General features: G+C 36.7%; 2 protein-coding genes across 2 annotated transcripts; both read left to right on the top strand.

The window, feature by feature from the left end:
• Positions 1–2,444: 2,444 nt before the first annotated feature.
• Positions 2,445–9,375, top strand: LOC126777474 (glucose dehydrogenase [FAD, quinone]-like). The gene is made up of 5 exons (XM_050500483.1): positions 2,445–2,469; positions 6,495–6,684; positions 7,039–7,196; positions 7,778–7,892; positions 8,044–9,375. Exons 2-5 carry the CDS (start codon positions 6,529–6,531, stop codon positions 9,373–9,375), a joined length of 1,761 nt encoding a protein of 586 aa, XP_050356440.1. The 5' UTR covers positions 2,445–2,469; positions 6,495–6,528.
• Positions 9,376–16,583: 7,208 nt separating this feature from the next.
• On the top strand, positions 16,584–19,674 carry LOC126777473 (glucose dehydrogenase [FAD, quinone]-like). Its single transcript, XM_050500482.1, has 4 exons — positions 16,584–16,724; positions 17,389–17,546; positions 18,073–18,187; positions 18,340–19,674. Exons 1-4 carry the CDS (start codon positions 16,584–16,586, stop codon positions 19,672–19,674), a joined length of 1,749 nt encoding a protein of 582 aa, XP_050356439.1.
• Positions 19,675–20,027: the final 353 nt, after the last annotated feature.

Genomic DNA, 20,027 nt, shown 5'->3' with positions numbered 1-20,027 from the left:
AAACGGCTAGCGATACAAAAATCGCAGGTTTCTAACCACTTGAGCATCCCCACTCCCACCAAAATCTCTCGGCATTCCTTTCAAAAAAACATTTGACAATAAATAAATTTAAACAAGTATATAAGGCAAATTCTGTACAAAAGGCATGGTGTCCATAGCCACTGGGCTAGATCCCGTGAATTAGGATTCACATCAGCGCGTTACAACAAGCAAACGAACTTTTCTTTATTATATTAGCCTAGATCCGAAAAATATCAAATATCAATTACTCCATAATATTATAATGTAGTTATATCTAAGTAGTTTTCGCCCACGGTTTCACCTGCGTGTTAGAGGGGGACGGCAGTTGTAAGGTATCCTGTTTATTGAGTGAGAGAATAAGCTATATGTACTTCAAATTACATTCAAATATCCCTTTTTCGTGATGGAGTGGAACTGCACTTGGTAATCGGCCTTTCAGCATGTCCACTAAGTGAGCTAGTGTAACTACAGGCACAAGAGACATAACATACTAGTTCCCAAGGTTTGTGGTATGGTGATATAAGGGATGATTAGTATTGCTTACAGCACCAATGTGGTGACCACTTACCATCGGCTGGCCGGTTTATCCAACCGCCTACCTATGAAAAAAAATCTTAGTACTTAATATTAGGACAGAAACATTTTCGATATGCGATTTTATTTTATTCGATAATAGAAATTAAATTCTTCAGTTGTACAAATATAACGTAGATAATTACGTTTTCCGTTAATTTAAAACATTTTGTGCTGTAATTAAATTGTTCCGGCAACGATAACTGCGATAATAAAATTATGTTCTCGGTCCCACGTTATTTTGTTTCGGTTGGTACGATCATTGGACGCAATATGTCGAACAAAGTCAGTTGTAGTTATTAATAAAGTTTCAGTTATGTTAGTACATAACGCTTCAATTACCTTAGGGGCTTGATGGTCTTGTATCAATACAAAATATTCTAAATAGGAAATTCCAGAGCAGTTTCTATGTTTTTTACCAAGTAAGCGTATGGTATTTTTTTAATTTAATTATATTTTTAATGCTAAACATCTAAGGTATGGTATGCCTTAGGGATAACTGGTATATCGACGTTCTGGACACCCTGAAGACCTGGACCAAGGAGGCGGTAGCCCGAAGGGACGTGGTCCTAGCGGTATCGCTAGACGTAGCCTTCAACAGTCAATTGGAGTCAGTCCAATACCACGGGACCATCTTATACCATCCTATCTCAGAAGGATGCATACCTCCATTAAATATGTTTATACCTATATTAAGGTGCAGGCCCAGATAAGGTATCTGGGCCTGATCCTGGACGGAAGATGGAGCAGAATTTTGAATTTTGAAACAAAACCACTGAACTAATTTTGATTAAATTTGGTATGAAGCAAACTCGAACCCCATTTAAGAACATAGGCTATGAATATATACTTTTTATAACAAACCTGACCCGAACACGAGGGCGAAGCCGTGAACTAGAACTAAAGTTATACAACATTTATTTCGACTAATAATAAATCAACTAATACAATATAATTTCATCATAATTGAAACAAGACCTAGCAATCAGGGAAAATCGTTTGCGGTAGTCTATCATTAGTGATTAATTTTTAGTCAAAGCAACCTTCATTATGATAGTTTCCTTTTATTGCAACAGATATTTTGTGTTCGATTTATCTTTATTATGAATATCTAAATGCAGAGATGGCCTAGTTGTTAGAATACATGAATCTGAACCCAGGCAAGCACTACTAAATTTTCATGTGAAACTCTGTGGGACCAGCTTTCTCCAGTGACTTTTCTGAAAGCCTTTCAGGTGTTGCAGGTGTCCATAGGCAGTGGTAGATACTTTCGATCAGGTGAGCCCCCTGCACGTTTGCCCGCCTCTAACATAAAAAATAAATAATATATATTATACCGCATAAACTTTTTTTTATGTAAAAATTCACTTCTGTCAATTACTGAATGGCTCGTGGTTTTTCTATTAAAAATACTATAACATATTATACTTTTCTGTTCTCTTTATTACTGCCTCAAGCTTAGAAGTTAGCCGAATTCTAAAATGATTATAAAAGTTGCATGTAAATTAAAAATTAAATGTACATCTCTTATCTGCAACATTAATTAACAATACTCTCAATAATCTCAATAAATTAATTGTGAATTTATTTTACAAAAGAATTCTTTCACTAAGGAAAATAGTTAAATATTTTCTCTTTAATAATAAAAATATCCAACAATAAAAGTTATTTAAAGCTATTAATCTAAACGAATAAAGGGCAGCCACAACCACAGCCATTGGTGATGTAAATATAAAGAATGTTTTTCTTTACATCGCCGATGCGCCACCAAACTTACCAAGGTTAACTAAGATATTATGTTCCTTGTGCCTCTAGTTACACTGACCCACCCAACCTTCCAACCGGAACGCAGTAATTCTAGGTACGAGTATTCCTGTAAGTAAAGCTTTATCACCTAGTGCGTATCCATTCTACTTCATCCATTGCGCGCAAATATGGTTTTGAAACAAGATCTAATTATAATGTTGCTTTGACTCTCTTCCTTCTCAAAACTCTTTCATTGAGTGTAATTTTAATAAGTTGGTATATCTGTTTGACTGGGGATTTGTTGCACTATGTTGTATCTTTTGTTTATGCATAGAGTATGTTAACCAGCGTTGGCTATTTCGGCAATACTACCTACTTCATACAAGTAAAACGTTGGTGTCTTCAAATCCAGAGTAAACAGGTTTCTTCTAGGCAAGCGTGCTACATTCTAGACCTTGTCAATGCTTAACATCAGGCAAGTCAACGGTCAAACGCTGGCCTTTTAAGGGTAAAAAAAACTCTATGAAAACAAGAGCAGCTTTGTAGATTGGAGAGTAGTCATAGTCGTGATCATTCTCCTTTAAAGCATATGTTTACAGTGCCGGTATTTGTAATATATGTGCCTTATACTAATAATAATAAAAAAAGAAAACAAATGAAAATTAAACTTCAATGGGACAATTTATTTTAATTTCGATGCAAATGTTGCTTCAATAAATATTAACAAAATACTGTTAATTAACTATTTTTGTAGTTGCTGTCTGTACCTACAGCTAGCAGCAATGAAATGTCATCTAAAGTACATTTGTTATAAATAACGTCACACGGTTTTATTGCACCAGATATTATTTAAACACAAAAACAACCGGTCGTTGTATTTAGAATGAGCACACAAATACCGTGCAAAGATAGGTATGTAAGAGCCGCGAGTAATCTGAAATTTAGGCGCGCTCTAAATAAAACATACCTTATAGCGGTTACAAATAGTTAAAGATACTATTAAGTACACTGATAGTAACAGATAAAATATTACAGTGTATGTCCGTATATTTTAGGATTAGAAACAATATCCAATGAAAAAAAGAAATTTAATACTGCATAGATATATTTCTTTTTATAGACTACTTTGCACTTCTATATTTTATGATATTTCTATCGAACTAAAGGTAAATTATTTATATTTCATTATTATCTTTGTTTTAAAATTATATAATATGAATGATTTCAATACAAAATATAAAATATTAAAAAAAAACATAATAGTATGATTGCAATAATATTTCAAGGACAATAATTATCGATATCTTTACAAAACAAGTTTCAAAGTCTTCAATTATCTATCAATAATTTATACAATACGAAACTCTCGTTAGTCTTAATGAGGAATTTTCACTTTAACTAGTACTGGATAATTTCAAAGGTCATTTATTTGCAGCCAGCGGTTATTCTCTAGTTTTATTTTTCCTCAACTTGTCAATAAATATATTTTTATAATTTATACACGATAGTATAATTTTCATTTATGAACACGACAAAAACTTTAATTATTTTCAAGAAATAAATGGTTTATTACCATATTTTATAACTTAAAGTATACCTAACTATTATCATAGTCTTTTCGTGTTTGCAATACCTGTTATGTTCTTAATAAACTAGTTCTTATTCTAATTACAATTTAAATTAATTTATTCAGTTTATGTAAAATATTTTACTATTTTATTGATCACCTTTTAAATATCTTATAAGGGTGTTCCTTATTTGATGTCAAAGAACATCTTCTCACTGTACCACAACTAGAGTTTTTCAGGAACAGAACAAGCTTTAGCTGTTTCAAACGTGCTACGTAGTTAAAATTTCAGTGACAAGGTACAAATAATAAAGAATAAATAACTCTTTGTATGGAAATCAGACCAATCTCGGTTACGTCCATTTTGTGCAAGACAATGGAATGTATCCTAAATACTAGGCTCCTGACGTACCTGGAAGCCAATGACATTCTCAGTGACCGACAGTACGGGTTTCGCCGAAACCGGTCCACTGGTGTACGTCACATACATCTGGAGTGAGGCCATCGAGAAACACGGGGAGTTCTTTGGATATCTCGAAGGCCTTTGATAGGGTTTGGCATGATGGCCTTATCAGCAAACTTCCTGCATATGGCCTCCCTGCTAGCCTGTGTGCGTGGATTTCAGACGTCCTGAGGAATCGATCGTTATGAGTAGTGGTTGATGGCCACTCGTCAGATCAAATGGCTATAAATGCCGGTGTTCCCCAGGGGTCAGTGCTCTCGGCGACACTATTTCTGCTGCACATCAATGATCTGCTAATGCCCGGTATCCATGAGTACGCAGATGATTGCACAGTCGTCGAGAGCTACAAATCCAACGCGCGAGCTCGTGAGGCCCAAGTCCAGGGTCAGAGAGAGGCCATGGTAAAGAGCCTGAGCGTGACCCTTAAGGCAGTGTCCGATTGGGGCGATGCCAATTTGGTCATGTTCAATGCATCCAAGACGCAGGCATTTTTGTTTTACGCCAAAAAGAGGGAATTCCAGCTACCTCCCTCTTTCCAAAGTGTGTCTGTACCTATAACTGACCATCTTGACCTTCTTGGCATTACTCTCACGTCGACTCTAAATTTCGGCTCTTTTATTGAGTCCAAAGCCCAAATAGCCGCTCGAAAACTTGGTATACTCTCCAAAGTGAGACGTTTCTTTACTCCAGAGCAACTGCTCAGCTTATATAAAGCACAAGTGAGGTCATGTATGGAGTACTGCTCTCACTTTTGGGATGGCTCTGCCAAGGAACCACCTTCAGGCTCTAGAGTTGATTGAGAGGCGTGCCGGAAGGCTGATAGGAGACGACACATTGGTCGCATCTAGGCTCCAAAGTCTTGAACATCGACGTGTGGTTGCATCACTCTCAGTCTTCTATCGGATACATTTTTTTTTTATAGAATAGGAAGGCGGACGAGCATATGGGCCACCTGATGGTAAGTGGTCACCTAACGCCCTTAGACATTGGCTTTGTAAGAAATGTTAACCATCGCTTACATCACCAATGCGCCACCAACCTTGGGTGGTGCATTGGTGCTACCCAGACAAGCTTGCACAAAGCTCTACTACCATTTCGGATAATGTGCTCAGGAATTACACGAACTGATTCCTCCCGCCCCCTTTTACTATCGAACGGCCAGGCAAACGCGACCAAAGCGCCATAGGTACACAGTGGAAATTCCCCACCTAGATACGAAGCGCTTTGAATATATATTCATCATTCGCACTACGAAACTATGGAATGCTTTGCCTGAGTCCGTATTTCCTGATAGGTACAATGTTGGTGTCTTCAAATCCAGAGTAAACAGGTTTCTTATAGGCAAGCGTGCTACATCTTAGACCGTGTCGATGCTTAACATCAGGCAAGTCAACGGTCAAACGCTGGCTTATAAAAAAAAGCATTTATTGTCACACTTAATAATAATTTAAGACGATTTTTTTGCATGAATCGTTTCTATGTGAAAGGACAGCCAGAAAACATTGCTGACAGCAAAAAGCATCAGTAGGGCAGTTATAAGTTATGCGATTTGAATATTGAAAACAAATATTTTAACTAAAAAAACATGGGTCGTATAATTGTCACCCTAGCCTATACATTATCAACAACATATATATAATGTACAATATTTACATTGTATAACTATTAACCTTTCACTTTGCGGAATTCACACAATTTTTATAAGAGCTCAAACAGAAAATACTCGAAATTTAATTGTTTTTACATAAATGTTGCAATATATAAGGAACACCAGATATTTATAAAATTATTGCGAAGAGAGAATATAATGACGCCTATTTGGAGTCCGAGGGATATGAACGCGGCATGTTCTCATCAGCAAGTTCCTTTAACAGAATGCTCTACCATAGGATACATGTTCTTATCACTGGTAACGCAACTTTTTGGAGGCGTGTCATACAGTATATCGTACACGGGGGGCAATGTGTATCCTAATCAAACTTTTTTATCATCTATCCCAACGTTATCTCCAGTCGTATCGTCGACTACATCGCAAAATAATCTTATGAGTAGCCTATCAAATATGGCACTAACACACTCTATGCTAAATACCAAAATTGACCTAACCAAGCAAAACAATTATAGTAACGGAAGCTTCTTGCCATCTTTAAATTCACATATGTTGGATTCAATTATAAGGCCAGTAACTTTGAAAAATAGCAAAGATACATCAAGAAGCCAGAGACACAGAGAAGAATATGATTTTATAATCGTTGGTGGTGGATCAGCTGGTTGTGTACTTGCAAATAGATTATCAGAAGTACAAGAATGGAGAGTAAGTAAGAATGTTTTATATTATATTTAATCTTATGATAATTAAGGCGAAATTATTTTTGTAATTTTAAGCATCCTTAACTTCAATGAATAGCTGCAGCCAATCGAATAAAAAAGCCCTTCCTAAGTCTAAAAGATTATCCTTACAGCTTACAGCGCTTGAAAACTTTATTAACATTTGCAAAATATATGATCTTAAAGTTTAAGCCCAAAAGAGGTTTGTAAAGAGGTTATATTTTTTCTTATAAAGAATATTTCAGTTATTGTTATTACAAATTATTTAATGTTCCCACACGTACTAATATTAACATGGTTGTTTTGTTTAACATTCTTAATTTGAATTATTCGATTATAGATACTTTTACTTGAAGCTGGTACTGAAGAGCCTGATATTACTATGGTACCAAGTCTACCAATACTACTCCAACGATCCAGTATAGATTGGAACTACAAAACTCAACCAGAAGCGATGACATGTAAGGGCACATTAGGACATACATGTGATTGGCCGAGGTGAATAAACTTATATTCTTTGCTTAACATACTGATAGTAAATCTCCGCTCATAAACATTATGAAAATTATTTACATACTATATAATACAAGCAATATTTCACTTGGACATCGTGTCCCTTAGACACTAGCCATTTAAAAACAACCAACTGCTTATGTTTCATAATTGTTTTTCAAAATGGTCGCCGTGACCAAGATTTTATCAAAAAGAAAATATCTTATTTTTAATTAAGCAAGCAGCATGCAAGCAGTTATATTAATAGTGATTTACTAGCTCCTCATACGTAAATAAAAAAAGGTTTTCCAGTGAACTGGCTCATAAAGGTGTGGTAATATAATTTAACCTTTTCGCTGTGTACAAAATACCTTGACTGGTTTTTCTATTATAAATAGTTTTAAATTATATAGTTTAATAGTTATATATATATTTATATATATATATATATATATATATATATATATATATATATATATATATATATATATATGTGTATATAACAGGTATATAATTTTTAAATCTGACATACTCTACACAAACTTTAATTTATTTCATTAATTAAAAATGTATTTTCTATTTTACAGAGGTAAAACAATGGGTGGAAGTAGCGCCATTAACTATATGGTATATATGAGGGGAAATCGCCTCGACTATGATGGATGGGCAGAAATGGGCAATCCAGGTTGGAGTTATAATGAGGTGATATAAATATACAATATTTTACTAAACCATTTATTATGGCTTGAAAATAACGTCAATTTTATTCAAATAATATTTTAGATATTAAGAGATACATATATACCAAATACTAAAATGTTTTTTGAGTGGTTGTTTTTTTTTTTAATTCCAGGTTCTTCCTTATTTTATAAAATCTGAAAATAATCGAAATATAGAAGGAAATGATACTGTGTATCATGGAGTTGGTGGACCTCTTAATGTAGAAAGATTCCCTTATACAGACATCAATACACTTATGCTAATAGAAGCTTTTCAAGAAAGAGGACTACCGTTAAAAGATTTGACACTACCAGATAACTTAGGAGTTAATTTAGTTCAATCTACTTCTTTAAATGGTCGTCGATTTTCAGCAAACACCGCGTTCATAAGACCAGTACGAAACGTACGATCTAATCTTGACATTATTGTAAATGCCCTTGTCACAAAAGTAATTATAGATCCAAAAACAAATATGGCTCTAGGTGTAACCTATTTAAAAAACGGTGATTATTTAAACGTATATGCTAGAAGAGAAGTAATAGTTAGTGGAGGAGCCTTAAACTCTCCAAAAATACTTATGCTTTCTGGTGTAGGGCCTAAACAACACTTGCAAAGCCTAAATATACCAGTATTAGCTGATCTGAAAGTCGGTCAAAATTTACAAGAGCATATAACTTCGAATGGTATTTCAATAGCTTTCTCTAATAAAACTTCAACAGCAATTAATGCTTCTCAAATGTTTAATGAAATCGTTAACTATCGAAAGCAAGATGTTTATAACGATGGACCTTTAGCAACCACAAGTACTTCGACTGCCGTTGCATTTATTAAAACCAAATATGCTCCTGTTAATGCACCAGATATTCAATTTCAATTTGATGGCAGAAATATAGGAGAGTACCTTGCAGATACTCAAACATATATTCAGACTAGTATATTTCCTTTGTCTTTTTCCAATGGTGTTGGAGTAAGGCCGATTTTACTTACTCCCAAAAGTAGAGGATATATACTGTTAAACCAGACCGATTCAGTATTTGGGCAACCTTTGATATATTCGGGTTTTTTTACACATAAAGAGGATTTAGATGTATTAGTTGAAGGAGTCAGATATATTGTAACTTTAGAACAAACTGATGCATTTAAGCGTAATGGCGCTACTATAGTTAAAACTCTGCTCAAGGGTTGCGACGAATACGTTTGGGGATCATATAACTACTTTGCATGTTTATTTACGCAATATACGTCCACACTTTTTCATCCTGCTGGAACTTGTAAAATGGGACCGTCTTGGGATAATAATGCTGTAGTTGATTCAAGATTGCGAGTATATGGAATAAAACATTTACGGGTTATCGATGCGTCTATTATGCCTACAGTAGTAAGAGGAAATACAAACGCACCTACAATAATGATTGGAGAAAGGGGATCGGATATGATCAAAGAGGATTGGATGATGGACGCTTAATGACTTAGAAGAATTTAATTTTTTTAATTTACTGGTATATTTTATTTTTTTAATACGTGTACAGTGTTGTGTTAGTATTGACAAATCTTAGGATACAGTTAAAATAAAATTTAAATGTCAAGTTTAAGTACAAATACATTCAAATTTAAGTAACACGCAACGTTTGATCCATGAATTGATTCCAATGTTAAAGCGTCTCCCTTTTGACACATATACTGAGTTAAGCGTGCTTTTATTTTTTTATTGTTTTATTGTATTGTTATGAGGTTTTTTTTTTTGAATAAATAAATTTTTAAATTAAAAAAGGGTTTTTTTTAATACCAGCTATAAAAATGCAAATCGATAAAATTCTTATAAGATTGATATTGATCTTTTATTATTATTATTTTTTTTTTTTTTTTATATCGCCGGGAGGGCAAATGACTCTACTCCACCTGATGGTAAGTGGTAGTAGAGTCCAAACGCGACGACGGCCAGTACAGACGGGAAAAACGTTCTGCACTAGCCGCCTTCGCCTTGCCGGCCCGCAAGATGCCTCTTCACGCCTCGTTTGAAGGAACCCAGGTTGTAAGAGGAGGGGAATACGTGAGCTGGTAAGGAATTCCATTTTTTGGAAGTGCGACAAAGAAAGGAGTTGCCAAATTTCTTTGTTCGCGATGGAATTGATGTCACAGTTAGGCGGTGACATCGAGAACCAGCCCGCGTGGACTTAAGAAGGAAGGGGGAAGCAGGAATTAGAGAGAATAATTCCTCAGAGCACTCGCCGTGATACAGTCGATAGAAAGCGCTCAGTGCTGCTATCTCACGACGCAATTGTAAAGGTTCAAGGGTGTTTGTGACCTTTACGTCGCCAATAATGCGTACGGCACGTCGCTGCAACCGGTCCAAGGCCTCAAGTAGGTACTTAGCGGAGCCATCCCAAAGGTGCGAGCAATATTCCACGCAAGACCGTACCTGTGTTTTGTACAGCAGGCACAGTTGTTGTGGCGTGAAAAAGCGCCGCACCTTGTTCAGAACTCCGAGTTTCCGTGAAGCTGTTTTTATAACAGCCTCGATGTAATCCCTTGGACTAAGGTCGCAGCGAACGTCAATCCCCAGCATGGCGATTTTGCTTTGCATCACCAGCGGAGTACCACAGAGGGAGGGAAGAGGGGAAAATGTTGACTTTTTCGCCGTGAGAGCGCATACCTGTGTTTTCTTGGCATTAAACTCAACAAGATTATCAGAGCCCCATTTGGCGATGAGATCTAACGTCCTATCGAGTTCAATGACAAGATTCTCCCGCCTCTCCTCAGTTTCCGCCCGCCCAGCCACTGCGCGTCCGTGGTATCCACCATGCACTGTACTATCATCTGCATAGCAATGTATGTTCCCAAGGGAGAGCATATCATTGATATGCAAAAGAAAAAGTGTGGGAGATAGCACAGATCCCTGGGGGACCCCAGCATTCACTACATAGAATTGTGAAGCGCAACCATCTACTAAAACACGAAGGCTACGCTTGTGTAGGAAGCTGGCAATCCAGGTGCATAGCTGAGCAGGCAGACCATATGCCGGTAGCTTGGAGAGAAGACTTCTGTGCCAGACCCTGTCGAAAGCCTTGGAGATATCGAGGCTGACAGCCAACGATTCTCCATGCTTGTCGATAGCTTCACCCCAGAGGTGTGTTACGTACGCTAGAAGATCACCTGTGGACCGTTTTGGTCGAAAACCGTACTGACGATCATTAATTAGACAGTGATCTTCTAGGTAATGGATCAGTTGGTTGTTTAAAATCCGTTCCATCACCTTACAAAGTACTGAGGTGATAGCTATTGGCCGATAATTTGCCGGGTCAGACCGATCCCCTTTTTTGGGAACCGCTTGCACATTAGCTCTTCTCCAAGCCTCCGGCACACTTCCCGAAGAGAGAGAAAGTTGGAACAGGCGCGTTAACACAGGAGACAGCTCCGCTGCGCACTTCTTCAGCACTATGGCTGGTATTCCATCGGGACCGCTAGCTTTCCGTACATCAAGTGATTGCAGCTCCGCACGCACATCACGTTGCCTGATTTTAATGTCAGGCATCGTATGGCCACATGCAGGTATTGTAGGGGGCAGTGCACTACAATCATCGATGACGGAATTGTCGGCAAAGAGTTTAGCCAGGAGATCAGCTTGCTCTTGCGGACTGTGAGCTAGCGATCCGTCCGGATTTCTGAGCGGTGGTAGCGAAGGTTGGCAGAAGTTGTTTTGCACAGACTTGGTCAGACGCCAGAAGCTACGGGAGCCCCTAGGATGCGAAACAAGGTCATGACCAATCTGTACAATGCGCTGTGCATCCGCTCTCGTGTATGCCTTTCTACAGGACTTGGAATTTTTATTATAGTTTGCTTTCAGTGAGTCAATGTTAGATGCCCCGCTAATGCAGCCGTTGATCCACTTGCGATATGCCGCCTGCTTAGCTGATACAGCATCGGCACATTCACGAGTGAACCAACGGTTACGCGTACTTCTACTGACGAGATCTGAGCTAGGAATGTAGTATTCCATTCCCAGCATGATCTCGCCAGCAACAGCAGCGGCACTAGTTGTCGGGTCATTCCCACTGAAGCAACGTTCCTTCCAAGGGACCGACGCATAGTAATCGCGCATACCGTCCCAATCCGCCGACTTATAGTGCCAAACGCGACGTTTGCATACCGTTAGTGGCGGCAGCTTGGCCTGTGGCACTCTGGTAGAAATAAGGCTGTGATCCGAAGAGCCAAGAGGAGCCTGAACCACAACCTGATATTCTACCGGGTGAGAAGTCAGCAGAAGGTCCAGTAGAGAAGGTGCTTGCCCATCAATGTCTGGGATCCTGGTGGGCTGATCAACCAGTTGGGTCAAGTCATGTGTGAGAGCAAAAGCATGAGCAGTCCTTCCAGCATGGTCAGTTTTGAGGGATTTCAACCAGGATTCGTGGTGAGCATTAAAGTCCCCCAAAAACACCAATTCCGCGTTAGGAAATTGCTCTTGCGCAGCATCTGCCACCCGACTAAGATGGTCAAATAGTCGGCTTGTCTCCAAGTCACCATTGTGGGATCTGTAGAGGCACACGTAGACTCGGCTCTGACGAACCAGGTCCACACGTACCACCAACATGGAGAAGGAGGGGTCCTCCAAGCAGCGCAGTCGGTGACAGCAAACATCCGTCCTGACGAACAAGCATACTCCGGCTTTCGCTTTGAAGGATTCTTCAAGCGTGTAGCCGGGATAATTAAGGTAGCTGGTATCGGCAGGACGGAGTATTTGTGTCTCCGTGAGAAACAACATTGCTGGCCGTGCTGTCTCGAGATGGTGGTGGACAGCGTTGAGGTTAGTGTGGAGTCCTCGGATGTTAGAGAACTCGACCTCAAACAGCGAGGGTATGGTGGGGGTGAGCACCGCTGTACGACCGTTATTTCTTTTTTGTTGCGCCATTTGGGAGAAATTAAATGGAAAAGAGACGTGAAGCGAGCGATGTATTGCCACGATAGGGATGGGCAAAGTGTGGAGGCGTGTTTTCCCAAGTGGTTGCCAAAAGGAAAAATACACTGACCCGCCGGACGGAAGGGCCCCCGAACCCCCCCGGAAGTGGCCGCCGGGACCCCACCTACCGGTCACCAACCGGCACGACGGTCCACCCCGAGATTATGCGTGGCCTGGTGGGGCAGCCTCACGAGCTGGTTAGGCACGCTCGGGCCCCTGTACTATGCCACGGGCGGCCAGCGGAACAGCCGTTTCTTCGGGTCTCCCTGACCGGCAGGTCAATACAGTTTCCCCCGGCATTGGTTCAACAGCCGTCTCCAACCGGACCAACACCCATCGCGGCAATACTCGCTCGGGCTCTGGCTGTACGCTGGCTGACCTCGAAACGCGGCTGCAAGCCACTTCACGAGTTTTTCACCATGCGTACGGTGGTAACAAGCCAGGCGGATGTTAGCATCCTACCACCAGGACTTTTATTAGAAAAATATCTGAAAAATGGTCGTGAGTGTTGCGAGTAACTTCATTAGTTATATTTACTACGCATAAATACTTACTACTGGGAAAGGCTAGAGGTTCTTCAACCACAATGCACTAATGTGTGTTGGTAGATACATATGCAGCAGAATTGGATCCCATATAAGCAGGTCAATATGAAAATTATAAACATGAAAATTTAGTTTTGCTTTCATGGGTTATAGGAATCCGAGATAAGAAATATTACCGTGTGTTTCTTACCCGCCTCTCATTCAAGGTGATCTCATATGCATTTTCTTTCTACAATAATTGGCAGTTCTGCATTTATTATTGTTGTTGTACATATTTTACTAATTATCTTGAAGAATATGGATTCTTCTAATAGCTGGTATTTTTTTTTCGTATTTCTATCGTCTCAAAAGCGCTGCCGCCACAGATTTAAGAAACAAATATATGTTTAGAGTATGGGTGACAGTGGATATAGTTATTCATATAAAAAATGTAGTATCAAAAGATATCCGTCTGTACTGGCCGTCGTCGCGTTTGGACTCTACTACCTCTTACCATCAGGTGGAGTAGAGTCATTTGCCCTCCCGGCAAATATAAAAAAAAAAAAAGATTATTATCATTTTAAAAATTAAACGAAAGGATTTTACAAGCAATCCCTAAAATCTTAGCCCTAGATTATTTATAAATATAATCAAGTTTATTGAGAATAATATTTATATCTTCATGTTTTAATTACTTTATTTTTTTTATTTTGTGGTTTGCTAGCGATTTTTACTTCAGTAAGCACTAGAAGAACATAATATAACATAAAATTAAAACGTGTACAGAGTTTTTAACTTGGAACTGGATTTGTCAATGCAAAATAAAATAATAGATAAGCTATATATACCATATCTTATTATAATAAATCTTATCTATGCGCTTATTTATGTTAGCTGGCCTTCATATTAACGTGACCGCGGTGATCAGATGATCGACGATGCGCTTAGGCCAGTCTTAGTCGATTTTTGTTGTATTTGATTTTGATTGCTTGGAAAGAAGAATTATAGTTTTAATAAAAGAAAGTCTTGTGAATTCCGTCGATATAATAAATTAATAAATTTACTTATTCTCTCCCACAGACAATAACGTTTACATTTTTTTATATAATAAATACAGTTGTATATGGGAGGCAGGAGCCCAAACTATGGGTCTCCTGGCTCCCCCTCTTGGCTTAGGAACCATTTATTTATTTAATTTTATAGATGATATGCTTTTGTATGATTTCGTATTTCTATCGTCTCAAAAGCGCTGCCGCCACAGATTTAAGAAACAAATATATGTTTAGAGTATGGGTGACAGTGGATATAGTTATTCATATAAAAAATGTAGTATCAAAAGATATCCGTCTGTACTGGCCGTCGTCGCGTTTGGACTCTACTACCTCTTACCATCAGGTGGAGTAGAGTCATTTGCCCTCCCGGCAAATATAAAAAAAAAAAAAGATTATTATCATTTTAAAAATTAAACGAAAGGATTTTACAAGCAATCCCTAAAATCTTAGCCCTAGATTATTTATAAATATAATCAAGTTTATTGAGAATAATATTTATATCTTCATGTTTTAATTACTTTATTTTTTTTATTTTGTGGTTTGCTAGCGATTTTTACTTCAGTAAGCACTAGAAGAACATAATATAACATAAAATTAAAACGTGTACAGAGTTTTTAACTTGGAACTGGATTTGTCAATGCAAAATAAAATAATAGATAAGCTATATATACCATATCTTATTATAATAAATCTTATCTATGCGCTTATTTATGTTAGCTGGCCTTCATATTAACGTGACCGCGGTGATCAGATGATCGACGATGCGCTTAGGCCAGTCTTAGTCGATTTTTGTTGTATTTGATTTTGATTGCTTGGAAAGAAGAATTATAGTTTTAATAAAAGAAAGTCTTGTGAATTCCGTCGATATAATAAATTAATAAATTTACTTATTCTCTCCCACAGACAATAACGTTTACATTTTTTTATATAATAAATACAGTTGTATATGGGAGGCAGGAGCCCAAACTATGGGTCTCCTGGCTCCCCCTCTTGGCTTAGGAACCATTTATTTATTTAATTTTATAGATGATATGCTTTTTCTTAGAATATGTCTATGTATTTAATCGATACAATATAGCAACAGAAAAAGTATTATATAAACATAAAAAATTATGCACATAAGCTGCCAAAAAAGTTATTGCCTGAGATTATGAATTTTTTGTATTTAACAGTACTGAAATTCACTACCCAGTCAATACATGTTAGTAGATACGTCGTTCGTAACACTAAAGATTCAATAATAATAATAGATAATTAGCATAAACGTGAAATTTGTATGAGATAACCTCCATAACGTGTTAATAAAAAATGGTCAAAATAATATATGACCTAAATTGTATGAATCGTGGATAATATCCTATTCACGTTACTTAGAATTGGGTAATATTAAAGGCCAACTATTAGTAACCAACGTTTTCCCTCAAGAGTTAATTTTCCTCAACTTCTGCAGAAAATGTTTCTAAGTAACTGAAAAAATACAAGTAATTATCATGAAATGAATAGCATTTTGAGATTATTTTACCCATAACTTACTATTTAATTAAAATAAGCTAATTACAATTTAAATTACTTCATTTATATATTACACAAAAGTCTATTACTGATCACGTATTTTATTTATCAATATCCTATATAATTATAATTATCTAATGCAAAACGTAGGCAAATTATATGGCTATAATTTAAATATATTGCTTTTATTCACGCAATTTTCATCAGTGCTGATACGGAAAACAGTTTAGTTCATCAAATGTTTATGAATATAAAATAATAACATAGATAGAAGAAAATGAAGCCTATTTGGATACCGAGGGATATAAACGCCACCTGTTCCCATCAGCAAGTTCCCTTACTAGAATGTTCTCCTACAGGATACGTGTTCTTATCATTACTAAGTCAACTTTTTGGAAGCGTGTCATATAGTATATCATATACGGGGGCCAATCTGTATCCTAATCAAACTCTTATACAATCATCTATCTCAACATCGCCTGAGCCTCCAGTGGCGCCAACGCAAAATTACCCTATAAATGTCCTAACAAATATGTCAAAGCAAACAACGCTTTATTCTTCTACCCAATCTACACGTTATTTAATCAGGTCGAATGGACAATATACTGATCCACAAATGATAGATTCATTAATGAGGCTGAAAAATCGTGAAAATAGCACAGATAGATCAAAAATACCGAGACATATAGAAGAATATGATTTTATAATTGTTGGTGGTGGATCAGCTGGCTGTGTAATCGCCAATCGATTATCAGAAGTACATGAATGGAGAGTAAGTTAATATTGATTTTTGCTATATTTAATATTATCTCGCGTACTTGTCTTAATTTTAACATACTTAAAATCAATTTTATTTAAGAGAAATTTTAAATCAGTAGTAGGAATTAAGCACTCCATGTGCTTCAATCCTTTCTTATTTTATAAAAGTATATTGTTATAGGTTCCATTTTAAAGTATATAAAATATTTAAAATAATAAAAAAACACAAAATATTTTAAGTGACTTAGTACGAAAAATTATTCCTGTTTAAATAACCATTAAATTAGTTTTAATTACGAATAACAGTCGTAATATATATAGCCGAAATAGCCTAGTGGTTAGAACGCGTGAATCTTAAACGATGATCGTGGGTTCAAACCCGGGCAAGCACCACTGAATTTTCATGTGCTTAATTTATGTTCATAATTCATCTCGTGCTTTACGGTGAAGGAAAACATCGTGAGGAAACCTGCATGTGTAATTTCACTGATATTCTGCCACATGTGTATTCCACCAACCCACATTGGTGCAGCGTGGTGGAATAAGCTGCAAACCTTCTCCTCAAAAGGGAGAGGAGACCTTAGCCCAGCAGTAGGACATTAACAGGCCGTTACTGTACGAATAACAGTCTCGTAACGCAATAAAAATAAAGGGTATGAATATTTTGATTATTATAGATACTTTTACTTGAAGCCGGTCCCGAGGAACCAGATATTACTATGATACCAAGCTTAGCGCCTGTACTTCAACAATCCAATATAGACTGGCAATACAGAGGTCAACCAGAAAAAATGTCATGCAGAGGTGCAGAAGGTCATACGTGTGTCTGGCCGAGGTAATCGTAACGTTTGAACTTCATTACTTTATTGAAATTTTAGGAAGTAAAAATGATTCGACATTTTAAGGTAAGCACGCAAAGACGCGGAGCCTTAGCCGTATCTCTTTTCGGTCATATCGTAACGTCGTCTATTTGAACTATGAGAAAACGTAAATTGCAGTTAAATTTTCGGATATGTGCATGCTGTAATATTAACTGCATAACTGACTAGCTAGTAAGCCGTTCAAAATGGCCTTCATAGGGAAGATACAGGCAAGAGTCGGGAGTCAGGAGATCAATCTCTTTGATTTGATATTTTTTATAGTATAGGAAGGTGGACGGGCATATGGGCAACCTGATGGTAAGTGGTCACCAACGCCCCTAGACATTGGCATTCTAAGAAAAGTATAATAGTGCAAGATAAAATCCGTTAATTGAAAATATGCAGTTTGTAAATAACGTTAATTTACATGGCAATCTTAAATATAAACAAAACATATTCAATCTTTCAATTTCATTATAAATTGAGTTTTCTATTTGATAGAGGGAAAACAATGGGAGGAACTAGTGCCATTAACTACATGGTATACATGCGAGGAAATCGGCTCGACTATGATGGATGGGCAGAAATGGGCAATCCAGGTTGGAGTTATAATGAGGTGATATAAATATACAATATTTTACTAAACCATTTATTATGGCTTGAAAATAACGTCAATTTTATTCAAATAATATTTTAGATATTAAGAGATACATATATACCAAATACTAAAATGTTTTTTGAGTGGTTGTTTTTTTTTTTTAATTCCAGGTTCTTCCTTATTTTATAAAATCTGAAAATAATCGAAATATAGAAGGAAATGATACTGTGTATCATGGAGTTGGTGGACCTCTTAATGTAGAAAGATTCCCTTATACAGACATCAATACACTTATGCTAATAGAAGCTTTTCAAGAAAGAGGACTACCGTTAAAAGATTTGACACTACCAGATAACTTAGGAGTTAATTTAGTTCAATCTACTTCTTTAAATGGTCGTCGATTTTCAGCAAACACCGCATTCATAAGACCAGTACGAAACGTACGATCTAATCTTGACATTATTGTAAATGCCCTTGTCACAAAAGTAATTATAGATCCAAAAACAAATATAGCTCAAGGTGTAACCTATTTAAAAAACGGTGCTTATATAAATGTATATGCTAGAAGAGAAGTCATAATTTGTGGAGGTGCGTTAAACTCTCCAAAAATACTTATGCTTTCCGGTGTAGGACCTAAACAACACTTGCAAAGCCTAAATATACCAGTATTAGCTGATCTGAAAGTCGGTCAAAATTTACAAGAGCATGTAACTTCGAATGGTATTTCAATAGCTTTTTCTAATAAGACTTCAACTTTGGCTTTGAACGCATCTCAGCTATTCAATGAAATCATTAACTATAGAAAACAAGATGTTTTTAACAACGGACCGTTAGCTACGACAGGTAATTTCAATGCCGTTGCATTTATTAAAACCAAATATGCTTCTGTTAATGCACCAGATATTCAATTTCACTTCGATGCCAGAAATATAGAAGAATTCCTTGCAGATCCCCAAATATATATCCAGAGAAGGCTAACACCTTTGTCTTTGTCCAGTGGTATTGGTGTATGGCCGATTTTAGTTACGCCGAAAAGTAGGGGTTATATACTGTTAAATCAAACAGAACCAGTTTTTGGTCCACCTTTGATATATTCAGGTTTTTATACAGTTAAAGAGGATTTAGATACATTAGTAGAAGGAATGAGATATTCTCTAACTTTAGAACAAACCGATGCATTTAAACGTAATGGTGCTACAATAATTAAAACACCAATCCAGGGCTGTGAAGAATACGTTTGGGGGTCATATGACTATTTTGTATGTTTATTGACGCAATATACAGCCACAATTTTCCATCCAGCTGGAACCTGCAAAATGGGACCGTCTTGGGACAAAAATGCTGTAGTTGATTCAAGATTACGAGTTTATGGTATTAAAAATTTACGAGTTAGTGATGCATCTATTATGCCTACAGTAGTAAGAGGGAATACAAATGCACCTACAATAATGATTGGCGAAAAAGCATCAGATATGATAAAAGAAGATTGGATGGTTAAGACTTAATGAACACTATCCAATGAATGTATATGATTTTTTTTAATTAACTTGCGATGTTTTTTTGTAAAAATCTTCTGGTGAATCTTACGAGTAAATAAAAACCACATACCTATTTAAAAATTTCCATATTGGTTCAGTTCGATGTCAATGCACTTTTAAGGTAAGCATAACCATACACCTACAAACAGTTCCTTCGTTACAACTTTCGTTTATTTATTTGCTAATAATTACTTTTTGGTATGTAAAGAATATAATTAAAATAATGACATAAATAAAAATGAATTAAAATTAAAAAAAAAGTTTTATTGTGATCGGAACGAGCGACCGCCAAGTCTTTAAGAATTGTTATTTACAATTGG

This window comes from Nymphalis io, chromosome 23 (assembly GCF_905147045.1).
Source record: "Nymphalis io chromosome 23, ilAglIoxx1.1, whole genome shotgun sequence".
Lineage (NCBI taxonomy): Eukaryota > Metazoa > Arthropoda > Insecta > Lepidoptera > Nymphalidae > Nymphalis > Nymphalis io.
Note: the sequence above shows the minus strand (reverse complement) of the source record. Positions and strands in the feature narration are given on the sequence as shown.